This window comes from Cetorhinus maximus, chromosome 21 (assembly GCF_964194155.1).
Source record: "Cetorhinus maximus chromosome 21, sCetMax3.hap1.1, whole genome shotgun sequence".
NCBI lineage: Eukaryota > Metazoa > Chordata > Chondrichthyes > Lamniformes > Cetorhinidae > Cetorhinus > Cetorhinus maximus.
In genome coordinates this window covers 95,855,411-95,879,072 of record NC_135899.1, presented here as the reverse complement: position 1 = coordinate 95,879,072, position 23,662 = coordinate 95,855,411, and the positions used below count along the sequence as shown (strand labels likewise).

Here is a 23,662-nt window from a genome sequence, read left to right as displayed (position 1 = left end):
GGTGTATAAAATTATGTGGGTTGTCTAGAGTGGATAGGAAAGGCCAATTTCCCCCCTTTCCTGAGGGGTCCAGAGCCATGGGGCATAGATTTAGGTTAAGATGTAGGAGGTTTAGATGGGATTGAAGGGGAAATTCTTCACCCAGAGTGATCTGGAACTCTGCCTGAAAGGGTGGTAGAGATAGAAACTCTCATAACATTTAAAAAGTACTTCGATATGCACAGGAAGAGCTAAAATGTGGGATTCGGCTGGATGGTTCCTTGTCAGTCAGTGTGGACACACTGGGCCGCATGGCCTCCTTTCATGCTGTAAGTTTCTATGATTCTATTCATTTTATTGGCAATCCTCATGGGCTACTTTCCACAGTAACTGCAAATAATCATACAATATTCCTGTTGTAATAATCCTGTCTTCTCAAAACAATTGCATGTATTCTTAAGGATAGAATTAGTTAATTGAAATATTTTGTATAAGCCAGAAAAATAATTGTGGCATTTCAACTTTTGTAAATTCCATTATCTTTTGGTGTACATTAATAAAATCAATGTAGTGGCAGTCAACACATGAAGCTGTATCAATGTTTAGCTTGATGTATTTACAAAGTTGAAACATTAAATACTTCATGATGCACTAAAATAATTTGGTCTTTAGACTATATATAATGGCAAATAAATTTGATCTCATTGCACGTTTAAAATGTTACTGATGAGTGGAATGGAAAGCAGGATGTACAGATTTGCTTTTTCCTTAACATTGCATCTTATTGATCTTAAGCTGCAATAACATAAATGCAGTTTAGCTACTATCTCTGCTCTAATAATTGCTGTGAAATGGTTCATAGAGAGCCCTTTAGACATCCTAGTGAATTGAATTTCTATGATTTTTAACTACACCCACTTGCACACTTTTTTTAAAGAAATTTAGACGGTATTTAAGTTAATGTGGTTCAACTTCTCAAATTATCCCCATGCAAGAGCTGTGTGTAGTTGGAAGAATATGATCCAAAGCAACAGTATTTCATAATCTAAGGTCTTACTCTTCCTTTGACTCGAGTTAAAACGCACTGTAGTTAGATGTTGAATGCATCAGTGGTGTTGAGAATTGGTGCAACTTCAAAAATAATGGCAAATCCTGGCATCTCAACCATATTGATGGCCATCTGACTAGCAGATGGGCAACTTACTGCCAACAAGTTGCACTTCATGGTACTGTTTTCAGGGAGTGATGATAGCTGCCAACACCTTCCACAAATGATAGTTGTTGACAGAAGAATGAGTGTATATATACTGAGGGAAGATAGGAGGAGGGATCAAAGGCTGAGAGAGAGAAGGGATATGGGAATTTCATGTGGGAATACCATGAAAGCAACATTGAGAAGCAAAAAGTTAAAGAAAGGTAAGAATAGCTCTATGAACAGTGCACAAGGTTGAGGTTAATGGAGGTGAAAAAGATGATTGTGTTTGTAATTGAATTTTCCTTTCATACTCCTTCGAAAGTTTCCATATTGCATAGAAATTACAATACAAAATCAGGCCATTTGTCCCACTCAATCTGCATTGGTGTTTATGCTCTACATGAACAGTGGTCTCATCCCATGTCCATGCCCTGTTCCCTTAATCTTTTTATTCCCCTTTTCCTTGAACCACCTATCCAACTCACTCCAAAACGATGAAGTGATCTCTGTTTCTGTCACTAACTTTGGGAGTGAACTCCACACCCTCTCAACCCACCATGGGAAAAAGAATCTCCAGCTTTCCTAAATTTCTTACATTTAACCTTGTATCTAAGTTCCTCATTTTTGATGTATTGATCACTGAAACTGCCTCTATTTAATCTGTCCCATACCATAATACATTTTAATATCCTTGATAAGTTATCTTGTAATCCCTGTTCTGACGAAAGATCATCAACCCAAAACATTAACTGTTCCTCTCCACAGATGCTGCCTGACCCGCTGAGTATTTTCAATATTTTCTGTATTTATTTCATATTTCCAGCATCAGTATTTTGTTTTAGTAGTAATCAATTCCTTTGATTACACCATTACTTGGCAAATAAGCTGAGGTTATGCAGAACAGGATGAGACACTGGAAGGAGCAATGGGAGGAAGGGCAGAGGAGCTCTTAGCAGGAGGCCCTATTTGCCCAGGGTGTTAATGAAGCAATTCTCTCAACCTCGGTGAGGAACGACAAACATCTGTGCTTCAGTAACGTTGTCACCAGTGAATTATTCCACCCAGTTCAGCCACAACTGCAACCTCATAGCAGAACTATGGCTGTGAATGTTACCATGATGAATTTTTGTGTGTCGGACTTCCATTACAGAGCTGGAGATAATTACAATATCTTGCAGTTTGCAGTTCACTATTGCGTGAGGTTGGTCATTGAGACTCTACTCATAGAGAGCTAGCTACATTTAGGAACATAGAAAATAGGTGCAGGAGTAGGCCATTCAGTCCCTTTAGCCTGCTCCAACATTCAATTAGATCATGGCTGATCTATCTCTGCCATTTTACCATGCTATTCCATATCCCTTGATACCTTCACTACCGAGAAATCTAGCAATCTCTGTCTTGAACATACTCAATGATTGAGCCTCCACAGACCTCTGACGTAGAGAATTCCAAAGATTTATCACCCTTTGAGTGAAGAAATTCCTCCTCATCTCTGTCCTAAATGGCCTACCTCTTATTCTCAGCCTGTGTCCTCTGGTTCTAGATCCCCCAGCCAGAGGCAACATCCTTCCTGCATCTACCCTGTCAAGCCCTGGAAGAATTTTGTAAGTTTCAATGAGTTTGCCCCTCAATCTTCTGAGCTCCAGAGAATACAGACCCAGTCTCCTTATCCCAGGAATCAGTCTGGTGACTTTCACTGCACTGCCTCTATGGCAAGTATGTCTTTCCTAAGGTAAGGAGACAAAAACTGTACACAATACTCCAGGTGTGGTCTCATCAAGTATCCAATTGCAGCAGGACATCTTTACACCTGTACTCAAATCCTCTTGATGTAAATCTGTAACCTCATGGCCCAACATATCCCCCACTGTACGATTACCATCAAACCAGGGGATCAACCCTGGCTCAATGAAGAGTGCAGGAGGGCATACCAGGAGCAGCACCAGGCATACCTAAAAATGAGGTGTCAACCTGGTGAAGCTATAAACACAGGACTACTTGCGTGCCAAACAGCATGAGCAGCAAGTGCTAGACAGAGCTAAGTGATCCCAAATTAACGGATCAGATGTGAGCTCTGCAGTCCTGCCACATCCAGTCGTGAATGATGGTGGACAATTAAACAACTCACTGGAGGAGGAGGCCCAACGAATATCCCCATCCTCAATGACGGAGGAGCCCAGTGCATCAGTGCAAAAGATAAGGCTGAAGCATTTGCCACAATCTTCAGCCTGAAGTGCCGAGTGGATGATCCATCTCGGCCTCCTCCGGAAGTCCCCAGCATCACAGAAGCCAGTCTTCAGCCAATTCAATTCACTCCACGTGATATCAAGAAATGGCTGAAGGCACCGGATACTGTAAAAGCTATGGGCCCTGACAACATTCCAGCAATAGTACTGAAGACTTGTTCTCCAGAACTGGCCGCACCCCTAGCCAAGCTGTTGCAGTACAGCTACAACACTGGCATCTACCCGGCTATGTAGAAAATTGCCCTGGTATGTCCTGTATACAAAAAGCAGGACAAATCCAACCCTGCCAATTACCACCACATCAGTCTACTCCATCGTCAGTAAAGTAATGGAAGGGGTTATCAAAGTACTGTCAAGCAGCACTTGCTTAGCAATAACCTGCTCATTGACGCCCAATTTGGGTTTCACCAGGGCCACTCAGCTTCTGACCTCATTACAGCCTTGGTTCAAACATGGACAAAAGAGCTGAACTCCCGAGGTGAGGTGAGAGTGACTGCCCTTGACATCAAGGCAGCATTTGACCGAGTGTAGCACCAAGGAGCCACAGTAAAATTGGAGTCAATGGGAATCGGGTGGAAAACCCTCCGCTGGTTGGGGTCATACCTAACACAAAGGAAGATGGTTGTGATTGTTGGAGGTCAGTGTCGCAGAAATCGGAGTGAACACTCAGACCCAGGAGGTTTGTCTCCGAAGCCTTTATTAATCGTGATATCACGGAGAGCCCAGTAGCATACAAGGTAGCTAGCTGACACTCTGAGGAAGCATCAGCGCACACATGTATTTATAGTAGAAGTTGTACATATCAAAGAGCTTGAAGGTGATAAGGCTGTCTAACTTTCAATGATCAATTACATTGAGAATCATTGTCACACAATTAGTCTATTCTAAGTTTATGACTATACAGGATATTGGGGGAAGCTGACATAGTAATAAATGTGAGACAGAGAATAGATGACCATTGCTTGATCCTGGGGGCAGACATCCTGTCTCAAGGACTCCAGGAAGCCTGCCCATGACACTCCCCTTTCTCCCCTCCTGCTCAATTAGCTGGCAGCTGCAGGTGTGCCTGCTAGAACAAAAGAGGGAACTGTGCTGTAGTATTCCACCATTGTGCTAACGAGAGAGGGAACTAGTATTCCACCATGGTGCTAACTGTTTAATCCTTAGTTGACCTGTAGATGTATTTTATTCTTCCACAGTCAGTCATCTCAGTTCCAGGACATCACTGCAGGAGTTCCTCAGGATATTGTCCTAGGCCCAGCCATCTCTAGCTGCTTCATCAATGACCTTCCTTCCATCATAAGGTCAGAAGTGGGGATGTTTGCTGCTGATTGCACAATGTTCAGCACCATTCGCGACGAGTCAGATACTGAAGTGGTCCATGTCCAAATGCAGCAAGACCTGGACAATATCCAGACTTGGGTTGACAAGTGGCAAGTAACATTCGCGCCACACAAGTGTCAGGCAATGACCATCTCCAACAAGAGAGAATCCAACCATCGCCCCTTGATGTTCAATGGCATTACCATCACTGAATCCCCCACTATCAACATCCTGGGGGTTATCATTGACCAGAAACTGAACTGGACTAGCCATATAAATACTGTGGCTACAAGAGCAGGTCAGAGGCTAGGAATCCTGCAACGAGGAACTCACCTCCTGATTCCCCAAAGCCTGTCCACCATCTACAAGGCACAAGTCAGGAGTGTGATGAAATACTCCCCACATGCCTGGATGAATGCAGCTCCCACAACACTCAAGAAGCTGGACACCATCCAGGACAAAGCAGTCCACTTGATTGGCACCACATCCACAAATATTCACTCCCTCCACCACCAATGCACAGTAGCAGCAGTGTGTGTACCATCTACAAGATGCACTGCAGGAATTCGCCAAGGCTCCTTTGACAGCACCTTCTAAACCCCTGACCACTACCATCTAGAAGGACAAGGGCAGCAGATAGATGGGAACACCACCACCTGGAAGTCCCCCTCTAAGCCGCTCACCATCCTGACTTGGAAATATATCGCCATTCCTTCACTGTCACTGGGTCAAAATCCTGGAGCTCACTACCACCTTCTGAAGGGCAATTGGGGATGGGCAATAAATGCTGGCCCAGCCAGCAAAGCCCACGTCTTGTGAATGAATTTAAAAAAACCCAAGCCTGGATATTGTCCAGGTCTTGCTGCGTTTGGACATGTACTGCTTCAGTATCTGAGTCGTGAATGATGTTGAACATTGTGCAATCATCAGTGAGCATCCCCACTTCTCACCTTATGATGGAAGGAAGGTCATTGATGAAGCAGCTGAAGATGGTTGGGCCTAGGACACTACCCTGAGGAACTCCTGCAGTGATATGCTGGAGCTGAGATGACTGACCTCCAACAACCACAAACACCTTCCTTTGTGCTCGGTATGACTCCAGCCAACGGAGAGTTTTCCAATTGATTCCCAATGACTCCAGTTTTGCCAGGGCTCCTTGATGTGCCACACTCGGTCAAATGCTGCCCCGATGTCAAGGCCAGCCACTCTCACCTCACCTCACCTCGGGAGTTCAGCTCTTTTGTCCATGTTTGAACCAAAGCTCTAATGAGGTCAGGTGCTGAGTGTCCCTGGCGGAACCCAAACTGGGTGTCAGTGAGCAGGTTATTGCTAAGCATGTGCCACTTGATAGCACTGTTGATGACCCCTTCCATCACTTTACTGATGATGGAGAGTAGACTGATGGAGCGGTAATTGGCTGGGTTGGGTTTTTCCTGCTTTTTGTGTAGAGGACATACCTGGGCAATTTTCCACATTGTCCGGTCGATGCCAGTGTTGCAGCTGTACTAGAACAGCTTGGGGCTGATAACAAGGGGAGTGAAAGATTATCAGGGATGGGTGGGAATGTGGGGTTGAGATTATAATCAGATCAGCCATAAATTTATTGAATGGCAGAGCAGGCTCGAGGGGCCGAATGGCCTGCTGCTGCTCCTAATTTGCATGTTGTATGTATAATTGTTTCCTGTGTTTATCCCCGGCTCGGATCCGGTTTCCTGTGAGGAAGTGACACATTGTTACTGGCGGAAGGTGGAAGCTACTTTGTGTCGAAGGCTCAGTTACTGCGGGGATTGAAGTGAGGATTTGGATTGAGGGCTGAAGTGGCCGGAGCCGGTCGGACAGGCCGAGGGGAGCCGGTCGGACAGGCCGAGGGGAGCCGGATGAGCAGGTAAGGCAGAGGCCGGTGATCCTCTGGATGCTCCAGCGGCTGTGACTGTGAACAGAGCCGGATAACTAACCCCAGGGACCCGGTTGTGACTGTGGGAAACCATCAATCCCAATATAAACCCCACATTGTCCTGGGGCCGGTTGGGCTGCGCTGATTTTACCCGGTTATAGTGACCGAGGGGGAAACGGGGGGGTCGGGGATTTCCGGCCTGGTCATTGTCGCTTTGGGCGGAGATTTTCCTCTTCAGCTGAATCGCTCCGGAAAATCCATTCGCCACAGGAAATACCGGCTGAAAGTTTCAGTTACTGGAATCGTTTTAATAACAGTCAGTCTGGGTCAGTCTCAGTCTGGGTCAGTCTCAGTCTGGGTCAGTCTCAGTCTGGGTCTGGGTCAGTCTCAGTCTGGGTCAGTCTCAGTCTCAGTCTGGGTCAGTCTCAGTCTCAGTCTGGGTCAGTCTCAGTCTCAGTCTGGGTCAGTCTCAGTCTGGGTCAGTCTCAGTCTGGGTCAGTCTCAGTCTCAGTCTGGGTCAGTCTCAGTCTGGGTCAGTCTGGATCAGTCTCAGTCTGGGTCAGTCTCAGTCTCAGTCTGGGTCAGTCTCAGTCTCAGTCTGGGTCAGTCTCAGTCTGGGTCAGTCTCAGTCTGGGTCAGTCTCAGTCTGGGTCAGTCTCAGTCTGGGTCAGTCTCAGTCTGGGTCAGTCTGGGTCAGTCTCAGTCTGGGTCAGTCTCAGTCTCAGTCTGGGTCAGTCTCAGTCAGGGTCAGTCTCAGTCTGGGTCAGTCTCAGTCTGGGTCAGTCTCAGTCTGGGTCAGTCTGGGTCAGTCTCAGTCTGGGTCAGTCTCAGTCTGGGTCAGTCTCAGTCTGGGTCAGTCTCAGTCTGGGTCAGTCTCAGTCTGGGTCAGTCTCAGTCTGGGTCAGTCTCAGTCTGGGTCAGTCTCAGTCTCAGTCTGGGTCTGGGTCAGTCTGGGTCAGTCTCAGTCTGGGTCAGTCTCAGTCTGGGTCAGTCTCAGTCTCAGTCTGGGTCAGTCTCAGTCTGGGTCAGTCTCAGTCTGGGTCAGTCTCAGTCTCAGTCTGGGTCAGTCTCAGTCTGGGTCAGTCTGGATCAGTCTCAGTCTGGGTCAGTCTCAGTCTCAGTCTGGGTCAGTCTCAGTCTCAGTCTGGGTCAGTCTCAGTCTGGGTCAGTCTCAGTCTGGGTCAGTCTGGGTCAGTCTCAGTCTGGGTCAGTCTCAGTCTCAGTCTGGGTCAGTCTCAGTCAGGGTCAGTCTCAGTCTCAGTCTGGGTCAGTCTCAGTCTGGGTCAGTTCTCAGTCTGGGTCAGTCTCAGTCTCAGTCTGGGTCAGTCTCAGTCTGGGTCAGTCTCAGTCTCAGTCTGGATCAGTCTCAGTCTCAGTCTGGATCAGTCTCAGTCTGGGTCAGTCTCAGTCTCAGTCTGGGTCAGTCTCAGTCTCAGTCTGGGTCAGTCTCAGTCTGGGTCAGTTCTCAGTCTGGGTCAGTTTGGGTCAGTCTCAGTCTCAGTCTGGGTCAGTTCTCAGTCTGGGTCAGTCTCAGTCTGGGTCAGTCTCAGTCTGGGTCAGTTCTCAGTCTGGGTCAGTTCTCAGTCTGGGTCAGTTCTCAGTCTGGGTCAGTCTCAGTCTCAGTCAGTCTCAGTCTGGGTCAGTCTCAGTCTGGGTCAGTCTCAGTCTGGGTCTGGGTCAGTGTCAGTCTGGGTCAGTCTCAGTCTGGGTCAGTTCTCAGTCTGGGTCAGTCTCAGTCTGGGTCAGTCTGGGTCAGTCTCAGTCTGGGTCAGTTCTCAGTCTGGGTCAGTCTCAGTCTGGGTCAGTCTCAGTCTGGGTCAGTCTGGGTCAGTCTCAGTCTGGGTCAGTCTCAGTCTGGGTCAGTCTCAGTCTGGGTCAGTTCTCAGTCTGGGTCAGTTCTCAGTCTGGGTCAGTCTGGGTCAGTCTCAGTCTGGGTCAGTTCTCAGTCTGGGTCAGTCTCAGTCTGGGTCAGTCTCAGTCTGGGTCAGTCTCAGTCTGGGTCAGTCTGGGTCAGGAAGGTGAGTGAAACATTTTCGCTTCAGTTGTAACAGGAGCAGCGAATCTCGCTCCCGCTTCCCGGGTCCAAACCGCTCAGCCGCCCCCGGGACCGGGACCCGAGACCCGGCTCCGCTCCGCCCCCGGGACCCGAGACCCGGCTCCGCTCCGCCCCCGGGACCCGAGACCCGGCTCCGCTCCGCCCCCGGGACCCGAGACCCGGCTCCGCTCCGCCCCCGGGACCCGAGACCCGGCTCCGCTCCGCCCCCGAGACCCGGCTCCGCTCCGCCCCCGGGACCCGAGACCCGGCTCCGCTCCGCCCCCGGGACCCGAGACCCGGCTCCGCTCCGCCCCCGGGACCCGAGACCCGGCTCCGCTCCGCCCCCGGGACCCGAGACCCGGCTCCGCTCCGCCCCCGGGACCCGAGACCCGGCTCCGCTCCGCCCCCGGGACCCGAGACCCGGCTCCGCTCCGCCCCCGGGACCCGAGACCCGGCTCCGCTCCGCCCCCGGGACCCGAGACCCGGCTCCGCTCCGCCCCCGGGACCCGAGACCCGGCTCCGATGCCCCATTAACCTCTGTGTAAATGTAACTTTACATTTCAATAACCTTCCAGCTGCTGTTTGGTTGTTTGAAAGGTTCAGACAGATGTTCAGAGACTTCACTGAATTGTTTACAGCACAGGAGGAGGCCATTCGGCCCATCGTGTGTGTGCTGCTGTCCAATGGAGCAATTTACCCAGCACCTTTCCTGCACCTTTCCCCGCTCGCCCTGCACAGTTTCCTTTACAGATAATAATCCCATTCCTCCTTTCAAAGCCTCAATTGAACCTGTCTCCACCACTGTCAGGCGGTGCTTTCCAAATACTAACCACTCACTGCAGGAAAAGGCTTTCCCCATGTCATCATTGCTTCTTTTGGCAATTACTTGAAATCTGAGCTCTTTCATTCTCAATCCTTCCACCAATGGGAACAATTTCTCCCCATCGACTCTGTTCAGACCCCTCATGGTTTTGAATACCTCAATCAAATCCCCTCTCAATCTTCTCTTCTCCAAGGAGAACAGTCCCAACTTCTCCAATCTATCCTCATAACTGAAGTTCCTCATCCCTGGAACTATTCTTATTCTTTTCTGCAGTTATCTCTAATGTCTTCCCATCCTTCCTAAAGCACAATACCCAGGACTGGACACAATACTCTAGCTGAGGCCGAACTAGTGACTTATACAAATTCAGCATAACCTCCATGTTTTTGTACTCTAAGCCCCTATAATAAAACCTAGGTTACTACAACATCTGAATTCGGAGCATAAGTAGGTCTTTTGGCCCCTCGAGCCTATTCCACCACTCGGTAAGATTGTGGCTGATCTGATTGAAACCTCAACTCCACTTTCCTATCTGCCCCCCATAACCCTTAAATTCTTGATTGATAAGAAAGTCAATCCAACTCAGCCTTAAGAGTATTCAAAGATCTAGCTTCCGCCACTCTCCGGGGAAGAGAATTCCACAGACTCACAACCTCCCGAGAGAAAAAAATCTTCTCATCTCTGTCTTGAATGGGAGACCCCTTATTTTAAAACTGTGTCCCCTAGTTCTAGTCACTCCCACAAAGGGAAACATCCTCTCAGCATCTACCCTGTCAATTCCCCTCCGGATCTTATATGTTTCAATAAGTGTTAGGGTTGTGAGTCTTCAGAACTCTCTTCCTGAAAAGGCGATGAAAGCAGAATCTTTGAATATTTTTAAGGCAGAGATTCTAGGTAAGCAAGGGGGCTATCGGGGGAGGGAGGCAGGATGCAGATTTGAGGTTACTATCAGATCAACCATGATCTTATTAAATGGTGGAGCTGAATAGCCTACTCCTGCTCCTTGTTTGTATGTGCAGCCACAGCTGATGTTATTCGCTGAGCAAGCCAAATCCCAGAGGGAAACTTGTTTTACTGATCATAACTTTCTTTGTATTTTGAAAACCCAGAAGCGTAGAATCTCAATAACGTTTTTAAGATTTTAAAATTAAAAGATTTATTAACAAGAAGAAAACAAAAACTTAAACACACAAGAATAAAATTACACAATTGAAACAGTCTTACAAAACATTCCCAAAAAAACCCCAGTAATATTACCCAAGGCAAAAACTGCTGCTACTTTAATAAAGTAAACCACAGGACTTCTCACTCTCTCTCACTCTGCTGTGGAAATCCGAAGGAAGTTCAGAGACTGCTCACTGAAAACAAAGACTTTTCTGGTTTGAAACTGGACAGCTGCTTCAAATTCACAGCTTTTCTCCGCACAGAGCTGGTCTCAGGGCATCTCCCCCACACAGGCACCTCAACTCAACTCAACATCTTTCCTTAAATATCTTTTTTTCATCCTAGGCTCCATTGTCTTAAGCACCTTTTTGAATTCAACTTTTCAAAAATATAAAAATCTTTCATGTCTTCTATTGCCTCCACTTTTGGGTCAAATAAGATTGAATAACCTTTCCTTGTTCACTTGAAATCTTTGTAAGTTGTAGAAGTCCCTTAAACTCCCTTTTGAAGTTCAGCAGCTGAAAAGTCAAGTCCTTCCCTATCACCTAATGCAAATTTTAAAACACAACCTATTTATTTGTAATTCCAACCTCACCATAGCCTCTCATTACAAATGCATGCATCTAGCTCCTTTGCCTTTCATCTCTCAGTTCCCACAGACAAGCTGTCTTTACGAACCTTCCCCCAGTTTAATTAATCATGGACGCGTGCACGCGCACACACACACACACACACACAGCCTTCTTTACAGAATACCACCATATTCCCAAAAATATTACAAAAAGATCATGTTCATCTTCACAGTAAGATCGCCTCTCATTCTTCTAAACTTCAATGGGTACAGGCCCAGCCTGTCCAACCTATCCTTATAGAATAACCCCCTCAATCACTCTCTCAACCTGTCCTGACATTGTGTCCTTACATAACATGCAGATATACACCCTGTGCTCCAGCACTCCCTTTAGAATTGTACCTTTTATTTTACATTGTCCCCCTATGTCCTTCCTACCAAAATGAATCACAAGATGAGTGCAGAGTTCTGAAGAAGGGTCATACCGACTCGAAACGTTAACTCTGTTTCTCTCTCCACAGATGCTGCCAGACCTGCTGAGTTTTTCCAGCATTTTCTGTTTTTGTTTCATTAACCATGATACTCTTGTTTCCTGTCACTCAGCCAATTTCATATCCATGTAATAAATATTATCTTATGTTTATCACAACACAAATTTTTCAAACACAAATGTCACTTCAGATGCACGGCAATCTTTTTTTTAAATAAAGAAAACCAGCCACTGACCTGGAAGGTAAATTTACAGTTAACCTTTTTTAAAAACTGTCTGGGCCGTGCTACAAACTCCACCCTCAAGCTACCGACTCCATCGCTCTCCCTGGCAACTGTTGTTGTTGTAATAAATACAAGTTGTCATTTTTAATCTCAGCAGTTTACAAGTAGCTACAATTTTTTGTATTTACATATTTAGAACAGTGGTCTTAAAGGCACAGAGTAGGTTAGCAGCTAAAACTCTCAATTGTGTTCCAGAGCTGAGACAAACCATGAACAACACTACAGGAATTGCACTGTTGAATATCACCTTGTATAGAATGCCTCTGACTTCTCTGTATTAAATTCCATCTGTCGCTTGTCTGCCCATTCCACTAGTCTATTTCCTGTTGCAGTCAATTGGCATCATCCTCGCTGTCAGCCACACCGATAAGTTTGGAATTGTCTGCAAATTTTGAAATTTTACTTCGTTTTCCAATATCCAAGTCATTTATAAAAATCAAAATAGGCAGTGGTCCTAACATCGATCCTTCGAGAACACTTCTGTCTATCAGTCTAAAAAAAAGCATTTGCCACAACTCATTGTTTTCAGTCTTGAAGCCAATTTTTTTTATCCAATCTGACAATGACCCTCCTATTCCATGAGCTTCAGTTTGGTTAACCAGCCTTTTATGTGACATGTTGTTAAAGGCTTTCCTAAAATCCACATAGATAACACCCATTGCTTTCTGTCATCAACTTTCTCTGTCTTTTACAAATCCATGTTGACGCTCCTTCATTAACTCAAACCTCTCCAAATGCTTGTTGATTTTTTTCCCCTGATTATTGTTTCTAAAGCTTTACCCATTACTAATGTTAAACTGACTGGGCCTGTGATTACTAGGACTGTCCTTACATCCTTTCTTGAATATGGGTGTCATTTACCATTTTCCAATCCTCTGGCACCTGCCCTGTATCTAGGGAAGATATGACAAGCCCTTTGTCTAATCTATACAAAGATTAAAATAGAATATGATTTTTGCAGTACCATCCTTACAAGCCCCACTATCATTATTTTTATTCATTCATAGGATGTGGGCATTGCTTGCTGGGCTAACATTTACTGCCCATCTCTAATTGCCCTTGAGAAGCTGCAGTCCATGTGGTGTGGGTACACCCACAGTGCTGTTATGGAGGGAGTTCCAGGATTTTGACCCAGCGACAGTGAAGGAACGGCTGATATATTTCCAAGTCAGGATGGTGAGTGACTTAGAAGGGAACTTCCAGGTGGTAGTGTTCCCATATGTCTGCTGCCCTTGTCCTTCTAGATGGTAGCGGTTGTGGGTTTGGAAGGTGCTGTCTAAGGAGCCTTGGTGAATTCCGCAGTGCATCTTGTAGATGGTACATACTACTGGCATTGTGCATCAGTGGTGGAGGGAGTGAATGCTTGTGGATGGGGCGCCAATCAACCGGGCTGCTTTGTTCTCGATGGCATCAAGCTTCTTGAGTGTTGTTGGAGCTGCACTCATCCAGGCAAGTGGAGATTATTCCATCGCACTCCCGACCTGTGCCTTGTAGACAGTGAACAGGCTTTGGGGAGTCAGGAGGTGAGTTAATTGCCACAGGATTCCTAGCCTCTGACCTGCTCTTGTAGCCACAGTATTTATATGGCTAGTCCAGTTCAGTTTCTGGTCAATGGTAACCCCCCCTAGGATGTTGATAGTGGGAGATTCAGTGATGGTAATGCCATTGAATGTCAAGAGGTGATGGTTAGATTCGCTCTCGTTGGAGATGGTCATTGCCTGGGACTTGTGTGGCGTGTATGCTATTTTCTACTTGTCAGCCCAAGCCTGGATATTATCCAGGTCTTGCTGCGTTTGGACATGGACTGCTTCATTATCTGAGGAGTCGCGAATGGTGCTGAACATTGCACAATCATCAGCGAACATCCCCACTTCTGACCTTATGATGGAAGGAAGGTCATTGATGAAGCAACTGAAGATGGTTGGGCCTAGGACACTACCCTCAGGAACTGCTGTAGTGATGTGCTAGGTATGACTCCAACCAGCAGAGAGTTTTTCCCTGATTCCCATTGACTCCAGTCTTGCTGGGGGTCCTTGATGCCACACTCAGTCAAATGCTGCCTTGATGTCAAGGGCAGTCACCCTGATCTCACCTCGGGAGTTCAGCTCTTTTGTCCATGTTTTAACCAAGGCTGTAATGAGGTCAGGAGCTGAGTGGCCCTGGCGGAACCCAAAGTGGGCGTCAGTGAGCAGGTTATTGCTAAGCAAGTGCTGCTCGATAATGCTTATTGATGATCCCTTCCATAACTTTACTGATGATCGAGAGTAGACTGATGGAGCGGTAATTGGCTGGGTTGGATTTGTCCTGCTTTTTGTGTACAAGACATACCCGGGCAATTTTCCATATAGCCGGTTAGATGCCAGTTTTGTAGCTGTACTGGAACAGCTTGGCTAGGGGAGCGGCAAGTTCTAGAGCACAAGTCTTCAGTACTATTGCTGGAATATTGTCAGGGCCCACATCCAGTATCCTGTGCCTTCAGCTGTTTCTTGATATCACGTGGAGTGAATTAAATTGGATGAAGACTGGCATCTGTGATGCTGGGGACCTCCGGAGGAGGCCGAGATGGGTCATCCACTCGGCACTTCTGGCTGAAGATTGTTGCAAATGTTTCAGCCTTATCTTTTGCACTGATGTGCTGGACTCCTCCGTCATTGAGGATGGGGATATTCGTTGGGCCTCCTCCTCCAGTGAGTTTGTTTAATTGTCCACCACCATTCATGACTGGATGTGGCCGGACTGCAGGGAATTAGTGAACCAGATGGGTTTTTACGACATTCAACAGTGGTTTCATGGTCATTATTAGACTCTTAATTCCAGATTTTTATTGAATTCAAATTCCGCCATCTGCCGTGGTGGGAGTCAAACCCAGGTCCCCGGAGTATTACCCTGGGTCTCTGGTCTTGTGATAATACCACTACGCCATCGCCTCCCCTTTAATTTTCTTGATTTATATTCTGTTCTACAGTGTAGCTACTGTCAGGAGCCTATAGACTGCTCCCAGCAGTGACTTCTTTCCCTTGCTATTTCTTATCTCTACTCAACCTGATTCTACATCTTGATCTTGTGAACCAAGACAGCAAAGGGAGATGCACAGCCAAATTAGACGAAAGAGCAAGTGAGTCTGGAAGGCATTGAAATTATAGGCCAGTTAAGGCACAAGGGAGTTTGGCAAGGTTGGATGGTATTTATTTTAACGCAAGGAGTCTGACGAATAAGGCAGATGAGTTGAGGGCACAAATTAACACATTGAAGTATGATGTCATTGCTGTCACCGAGACATGGCTGAGAGAGGGGCAGGATTGGCAGCTCAATATTCCAGGATATAGGGTCTTCAGGCAAGATAGGGAAGGAGGTAAAAGAGGCGGGGGTATCGCAATAATAATCAAGGAATCAATTACAGCAGTAAGGAGGGATGATGTCTTAGAAGGCTCCTCAAATGAAGCCATATGGGTAGAGCTTAAAAACAAAAAAGGAGCAATCACATTGCTGAGAGTGTACTATAGGCCCCCAAACAGTCAGAGAGAAATAGAAGAACAGATATGTAGGCAAATTTCAGAGAAGTATAAAAATACTAGGGTAGTAATAGTGGGGGATTTCAACTTCCCCAATATTAACTGGGTTAGTCATAGTGTGATAGGTTTAGAGGGAGCAGAATTCTTAAAATGCATCCAGGAGAGCTTTTTAAGCCAGTATGTAGAAGGTTCTACAAAGAGAGGGGGCAGTCCTGGACTTAATTTTAGGGAATGAAGCCAGGCAAGTGGGGGAGCATTTTGCAGATAGTGATCATAACTCTGCTAGATTCAAGGTTGTTATGGAAAAGGACAAGGAAGGGCCAGAAATCAGAGTTCTAAATTGGGGGAAGGCCGATTTTAATAGGATCAGATATGATTTGGCCAGAGTGAACTGGGAGCAGCTACTTTTAGGTAAATCTGCATCAGAGCAGTGGGACTCATTCAAGAAGGAAATAGGAAGAGCACAGGGCCAACATATTCCAATAAAGATAAAGGGTAGGACCAACAAATCCAGGGAACCCTGGATGTCGAGGGATTTACAGGATTGGATAAAGAGAAAAAGGAGGCTTATGGCAGATACCGAGGGCTCAAAACAACAGAAGCCCTAGAGGAGTATAGAATGTGTAGGGGGGAACTTAAGGAAATTAGGAGAGCAAAAAAGGGGCATGAAAAAATATTGGCAGGTAAAATAAAGGAAAATCCAGTTATTTTACAAGTACGTTTAGAGTAAGAACAACTATGGAAAGAGTAGGGCCCATTAAGGACCATAGTGGCAATTTGTGTGTGGAGCCAGAAGACGTGAGTAGGGTTCTAAATGGATACTTTGTGTCAGTGTTCACAAGGGAGAGGGACGATGTGGGTATGGAAATCATGCAGACGGACTGTGATATAATTAAAGAAATGAGCATAGAAAGAGGAGAGGTTCTAAGTGGTCTGGCAGGCTTAAAAGTAGATCAATCTACAGGCCCAGATGAAATGTATCCCAGGCTGTTGAGTGAGGCAAGGGAGGAGATAGCAGGGGAGCTGGCAATAATTTTCAGTACCTCTCTGGCCACAGGAGAGGTGCCAGAGGACTGGAGGATAGCCAATGTGGTATCGTTATTCAAGAAGGGATAAACCAGGGAACTACAGGCCAGTCAGTCTAACCTCAGTGGTGGGGAAACTATCGGAAGCAATTCTGAGGGACAGAATGAATCTACACTTGGAGAGGCAGGGATTAATCAAGGACAGTCAGCATGGTTTTGTTAAAGGGAGGTCATGTCTGACCAATTTGATTGAATTTTTCAAAGAGGTGACCAGGTGTGTAGATGAGGGCAATGTATTTGACGGAGTCTGCTTGGACTTCAGCAAGGCTTTTGATAAGGTCCCACATGGGAGACTTATAATGAAGGTAAGAGCCCATGGGATCCAAGGCAATTTGGCAAATTGGATCCAGAATTGGCTGGGTGGCAGGAAGCAGAGGGTGATGGTCGAGGGGTGTTTTTGTGACTGGATGCCTGTGTCCAGTGGGGTTCCACAGGGATCGGTGTTGGGTCCCTTGCTGTTTGTGGTTTATATAAACGATTTAGACTTGAATGTAGGAGAGTTGATCAGTAGGTTCACGGATGACACAAAAATTGGTGGGGTTGTAAATAGTGGGGAGGATAGTCTTAGATTACAGGAGGATATAGACAGGCTGGTCAGATGGCAAATGGAATTTAATCCGGTTAAGTGTGAGGTGATGCACTTGGGCAGGACAAACAAGGCACGGGAATACTCGATGAATGGTAGGACCCTGGGAAGTACCGAGGATCAGAGGGACCTTGGTGTGCATGTCCACCGGTCTCTTAAGGTAGCGGGACAGGTAGATAAGGTGTTAAGAAGGCATATGGGATACTTGCCTTTATTAGCCGAGGCATAGAATATAAGAGCAGGGAGGTTATGCTGGAACTGTATAAAACGCTGGTTAGGCTACAGCTGGAGTATTGCGTGCAGTTCTGGAATCCGCATTATAGAAAGGATGTGATTGCACTAGAGAGAGTGCAGAGGAGATTTACCAGGATGTTGCCTGGGCTGGAGAGTTTTAGTTATGAGGAGAGATTGGATAGACTGGGGTTATTTTCCGTGGAGAAGAGGAGATTGAGGGGGGACATGATTGAGGTGTATAAAATTATGAGGGGCATAGATAGGGTAGACAGGAAGGAACTTTTCCCCTTGGTGGAGGGATCAATAACCAGGGGGCATAGATTTAAGGTAAGGGGCAGGAGGTTTAGAGGGGATGTGAGGAAGAATTTTTTCACCCAGAGGGTGGTGGGAATCTGGAACTCTCTGCCTGAAAGGGTGGTAGAGGCAGATACACTCATAACATTTAAGAAGTATTTGGATGTGCACTTGGGATGCCATGGCATACAGGGCTATGGGCCTAGTGCTGGAAAATGGGATTAGAATAGTTAGGTACTTGTTTGTCTGGTGCAGACTCGATGGGCCGAAGGGCCTTTTTCTGTGCGGTAAGCCTCTATAACTAAGGCCATTTCTCGCTACTGTACTGATCTCATCCTTCATTAATAAAGCTACACCAGGTCCTATTCCTGGCTGGTCTCCCACATTCTACCCTCTGTAAACTTGAGTTCATCCAAAAGTCTATTGCCCGTGTCACCCCTGTGCCTCAAGACCTACATTGGCTCCCAGTCAAACAATGTCTCAATTTAAAAATTCTTATCCTTGTTTTCAAATCCCCCCATCGCCTTGCCCCTCCCTATCTCTGTAATCTCCTCCAGCCCCTCCAAGATATCTGCACTCCTCCCATTCATCCCCAATTTTAATTGCTCCAACATTGGTGGCTGTGCCCCAACCTCTGAAATAACCTCATATCCCCTCTCTATCTCACTTTCCTCCTTTAAGACACTCCTTAAAATTTACCTCTTTGACAAAGCTTTTGGTCACCTTACTTAATATCTGCTTATGTGGCTGGTTGTGATACTTTGTTTTATAATGTTCCTGTGAAGTGCCTTGGGATGTTTCATAACATTAAAGACACTATATAATTAGAAGTTGTTGTTCTGCCTATCCTTCCAAAATGTCAAGCTCCTAGCCTTGGTCACCTTGCAAACATGTCTCTAATGGCTATCAGATCATCCCCATTTATTTCCGTCTGTGCCATCAATTTATCTAACTTGTTACAAATGCAAATACATTCAGATAAGGAACCTTTGATTTTGTCTTTAGACTATGTTTCCCTCCTGTGACCTCATTTGTACTCTCTGTCCCTTCCTGTCAAACTCTGGTCATCATTAGATGTCAGTGTCCTGCACCATCGCCTTGGCCTTTATCTAGCTAAATCTCCCCTCACTTGAACCACTCCACCCCGGCAGACATGTGTTCCAGCAGTGAGTGCTGGCAGGTTGTGAGACTGTGAAGGGGATCATAGTCTAGCCAAGCCTTTCTTCTTGGTAATCACAAACACACCTTTCAGCAGAGGCCATTGAAAATGACAGGGTACGGGAACCTGGTTGAGCTTTTCCTTCATTCAGCTCCAAGCACTGAGGGTAATTGTAGTGCCCAGGCTGCTGCTAAATTAGGATAAGCCAACTCAGCAAAGACTAAGAGTGAAACCTTCAGGTCTGTTAGTGGCTGGTGCCTTTAGTAGCTAGACCATCTAGGAGTTTTGTACCTTCATTCTAATCATGAGACAAAGGTAAATGATTTGAATACCTTTCTGTATTTGACTCATTGACTCCTCCTTTGAAATTTTAGCTTCTTGAAATGGGGCAAGATTTACTTTCTACACTGTTTGTAGCTCAAATATAAACTGGTTTTATTCTGGTGCTCATCATTTTTTCTCTGTCCTCCATCCTAGTGGAGATCCTGTAATGATTGAAGTGACCGGTTGCTACAAAGCACCTCGAATTTTATTACCGTGTTTTATTCAGCCATTTAAGACATGATGGGAAGTGCATTTTAAAATTTTGAGTTATAAATCTGAAATGTTTTATTTTAAAACACATGACCTTCATAAGGAAAGGGAATTCATTAATGATGCAAGTGACAAGAGTATTTTTATAATTAGATTAAACTGTAACCTCTCCAGTCCAGAAAGCTTGGGACCAAATCATTAGTCTTTTTGATCATTTTCTGGATCAGAGAATGATGTTAAAATACATGAGTGTGACCCAGAAAACACCATAGATATAAATATTTGAAGTTCCCCTCCAAGTCACTCGTCATCCTGACTTGGAAATATATCGCAGTTCCTTCACTGTCACTGGATCAAAATCCTGGAACTCCCTTCCTAACAGCACTGTGGGTGTACCTACACCACATGGACTGCAGTGGTTCAAGAAGGCAGCTCACCACCACCTTCTCAAGGGCAATTAGGGATGGGCAATAAATGCTGGCCCAGCCAGCGAAGCCCACATCCCGTAAATTAATTTTTAAAAATTAACTGCATGCGGGACTAAGACCTCACCCTGTGTATATTTTTCTTATAAAATATATAGAGATATGCTCATTGTCCAGTTTTAAATTTTTAGAGATAGAAAAGACCTAAAATGGCTGAATCTATGTATGTCTGTGACCCTTGAACAAAAGGAGCTACCTGGCAACATTGGAGAAAGCTGCACCTCGTTATCTCTGAAGAGCTACTTAAGAACACATTGTGGGCTTCAAAGACCAAATTCAGAGAGCTATACAAAGGCCATCTGCATTTCATAACTCAGGCTGGCCAACAGGAATCGACTCACCTGTTAAGACTAAGGGCCCCGCAACCTTCCTTTCAATTCTTAATGGTTGAGATATTCCACAATCTTGGGGACCTGGATGAGGGATACACACCCTTTGTCAAAGACAGTGTGAAGAGGCAAGAGTCATGTGACATAAACCTCCAGTTTGTGGAACCAATAATATTACCTTGCTGTACTGCAAAGTCAGTCTGTATTTTCACCATCTAACTAGCAGCATCACAGACATAGAGCCCTGGCTCAAGTCAAACATTTGGCCCTACCTACACTGCTTCTACTGGAAATTCTGTACCATCACCTACATGACAGATTCATCTCTGCATGTTTATCTCATTGTGTGAAGTCAACACCAGCGGAAAAGTGAATTAACCACCGTCTGTTTTCAGCTCTCAGACTGTGAAGGAATGTTTCATTGGGCTTTGACTCTGGACTCTGTAACCCATGTGAAATATTTATTTTCTCTGTGGTCTCTGCAGAGAAAGAAAAATCTTTCTTTTTTCTATCCCCTTTTACTGTATGAATGGACAGGAGGCAAAGCTGTGACCCTCCTCCCGTGTTTTGAGTGTGTGCAAATAAACTAACCCTTTGAGTTCATCCTATCTTGAGCTTGCTGTGGGGTTGTTAATAGACATTGGATCGCACCAAAACCAAGTGGTTGGGAAATACACCACCACTTATACAGGGGGGAAGCAAACCGAGAACACCTTTCTGTTTGCTGACAGGTGGCGAGACGAGAAATGAGTGATTTTAAATTAACGCCCCCACCTGTATGTAACACCTGGAACATAAAACAGTGATAAAATGTTAAAAAGCAGCAATAAAAGTTTTACTTATCCAATAAAAATTGTTTTACTTATCCAAATACTGTATCTTCCATGTTTCTGTTCCCAAAGAACTGTCCTAAAATAATGCCAATGACATCCAGGGAATTCTTTGGTCTGCTCAAAAAGTTTTCAGACAATTGATGTTTTCGAACAATAGATTTCCAGGCTGGAAAGGTTACAGTGTATTAATCTTTCACAAGCTGTTTTATTTCAATTTGTATTTCTTTAAATAACTGTCTTTTTACAAAACTAATTATGTATTTGATGAATGCATGAAAATGTTTGTAAAATGATCTCATTGTGTGGCTAAAACTTTAAACAGATGAATTTGATGACCTCGTTCACTTCAGCTTTGATCTGAATCCAACTGTGGAACATCTGAGAATGGAAGAGAAGAGAAAGAAAAGAAGCCCAAAGGTCACTTTAAACCAGCCGGCACCATCGGGTAACCCCAGGAAATCATCTGTGCCACCCAGTAAGAGTGCCACCTTCTCCACTGCTTTACCTCAGCCTCCTTCACCAAAACTAAGATCAAAGTTGAAAAGGTTGGTACCAAGTTAACTGGTGTAAACTCAAAGTTCCATTGGGACTCCCACTGTAACCTGTTTCTTTCCCTGTGTTAATCTGTACTGACTTTTTCTTGCTGATCTGTCACCATGAATGTGTCTTTAATATACAGACAATTAAACTTGGCATAAGAACTGATTTATATGAAGAGAATCTCTTCATGATGGGCATTTTAGCATTACTCTCAAAGTTAAATAATAGATTTAAATTATAAGGAGACTATGTACCATTTTTTTAAGTGCCAATTTTTTCCTTTCATTCGCATGAAATAGTTGATATTAAGATTAAAATGGTTTTATTTTGACCCATTTTTAAAAAATCTATAATTTTTTGTATATTTGAACAGGGCAAATAAAGATAAATTGAAGCTCCCACAACCAACTGGAAAGATGACAAAGTCAGCTCCGATTCAGCATTCATTCCTGACAGATGTTTCTGATGTGAGAGAGATGGAATGTGGCCTCCTGAATTTACTGAATGATTTCCACTCTGGGAAGCTGCAGGCTTTTGGTGAGTTATTTGACTAAACAGAATGGGGCATTTTGAAAATAATGAGGTAACATCATTGATAAAATGTCTGTGTGATGTCTTGAAACCTGACAATTCAAGTCTTGCCCAGGTTTCCTAATGTAAACTCTGACAGCCATTTTTAACCTAGTTGTAGAAAGGTGCTGTACCAATCTGTGAGCAGGACTCTTTTTTCATGAACTTGAAGCCTATGATTCCCAAGTTGCACAAGATTTTTACACACGTGTGTCATGTTATTAATGGAGCATGAGTTCCAACCTGTTCAGTAGGTTGTCTGGATATTACTAAAGTGGAAAGCCACCTGGCCTAATTTTTCACTCCAGTAATAGGAACATAGGAGCAGGAGTAGGCCATTTGGCCCATTGAGCCTGCTGCACCATTCAGTAAGATAATGGCTAATCATCCAGCTCAACATCACTTTCCCAGTGCTATCCCCATGTCCCTTGATGTCATTAGTATCTAGAAATCTGTTTTGTTTTTGTCTTGAACATGTTCAATGATTGAGCTTCCACAGCCCTCAGAGTGAAGAAATCCTTCCTCATCTCAGTCTTAAATGGTCTGCCTCTTATTCTGAGACTGTGTCCCCTGGTTCTTGACTCACCAGCCAGAGGAATCATCCTTCCCGCGTCTGCCCTGTCATGTCCTGTAAGTATTTTGTAAGTTTCAATGAGATCACCTCTCATTCTTCGAAACTCTGGAAAATATAGGCCCCGTCTCCTCAATCGCTCTTCACAAGGCCATCCCAGGAATTAGTCTGGTGAACCTGTGTTGCACTCCCTCTATGGCAAGTATATCCTTCCTTAGATAAGGAGACCAAAGCTGGATGCACTGCTCCAGGAGTGGTCTCACCAAGGCCCCTGTACAATTGCAGCAAGACATCCCTGCTCCTGTACTCACATTCCTTGTAAAGAGGGCCGACATACAATTTGCCTTCCTAATTACTTGCTGCACCTCCATGTTGGCTTTTAGTGACTTATAATCCAGATCGCTTGGATCATTTTTTTAGGCTTGATATCATCAAGATCATCACTTCTGTAACATTGCCTGCCTCCTTCCCTTATTTCATCTTTGCCACTATCAATACCATGGTTCATGCATTTGTTACTTTTGGACTCAGTTTTTCTAATGTCCTGCCTGCCCTCCTCCATCCTTGTCAACAAGTGACGGAAGAAGTGTATACGCAGGCTGAAGCGTAAAAGACGAAAGATCACACAGAATCACAGAGTGCAGAAGAGGCCCTTCGGCTCATCGAGTCTGCACCAACACGTGAGAAACATCTGACCTACCTACCTAACCCCATTTACCAGCACTTGGCCCATAGCCTTGAATGTTATGATATGCCAAGTGCTCATCCAGGTACTTTTTAAAGGATGTGAGGCAACCCGCCTCCACCACCCTCCCAGGCAGTGCGTTCAAGACCGTCACCACCCTCACATCCCCCCTAAACCTCCTGCCCCTCACCTTGAACTTATGTCCCCTTGTGACTGACCCTTCAACTAAGGGGAACAGCTG

The 23,662-nt window shown here is 45.2% G+C and overlaps 1 protein-coding gene across 4 annotated transcripts in view; it reads left to right on the top strand.

The window, feature by feature from the left end:
• Nucleotides 1-6,457: 6,457 nt before the first annotated feature.
• ccdc28b (coiled-coil domain containing 28B) overlaps nucleotides 6,458-23,662 on the top strand; it is a 37,604-nt gene continuing 20,399 nt past the window's right edge. Inside the window, exons 1-4 of one of the 4 annotated variants that reach the window (XM_078567521.1) lie at nucleotides 6,460-6,628; nucleotides 13,012-13,180; nucleotides 21,378-21,600; nucleotides 21,969-22,132. In XM_078567521.1, the coding sequence (XP_078423647.1) occupies nucleotides 21,440-21,600; nucleotides 21,969-22,132 (325 nt within the window). In that variant the 5' untranslated portion in view covers nucleotides 6,460-6,628; nucleotides 13,012-13,180; nucleotides 21,378-21,439. Of the gene's footprint in view, nucleotides 6,629-13,011; nucleotides 13,181-21,377; nucleotides 21,601-21,968; nucleotides 22,133-23,662 lie in introns of all 4 variants that reach the window. The other 3 variants (XM_078567522.1, XM_078567520.1, XM_078567523.1) reach the window with 3 other exon arrangements.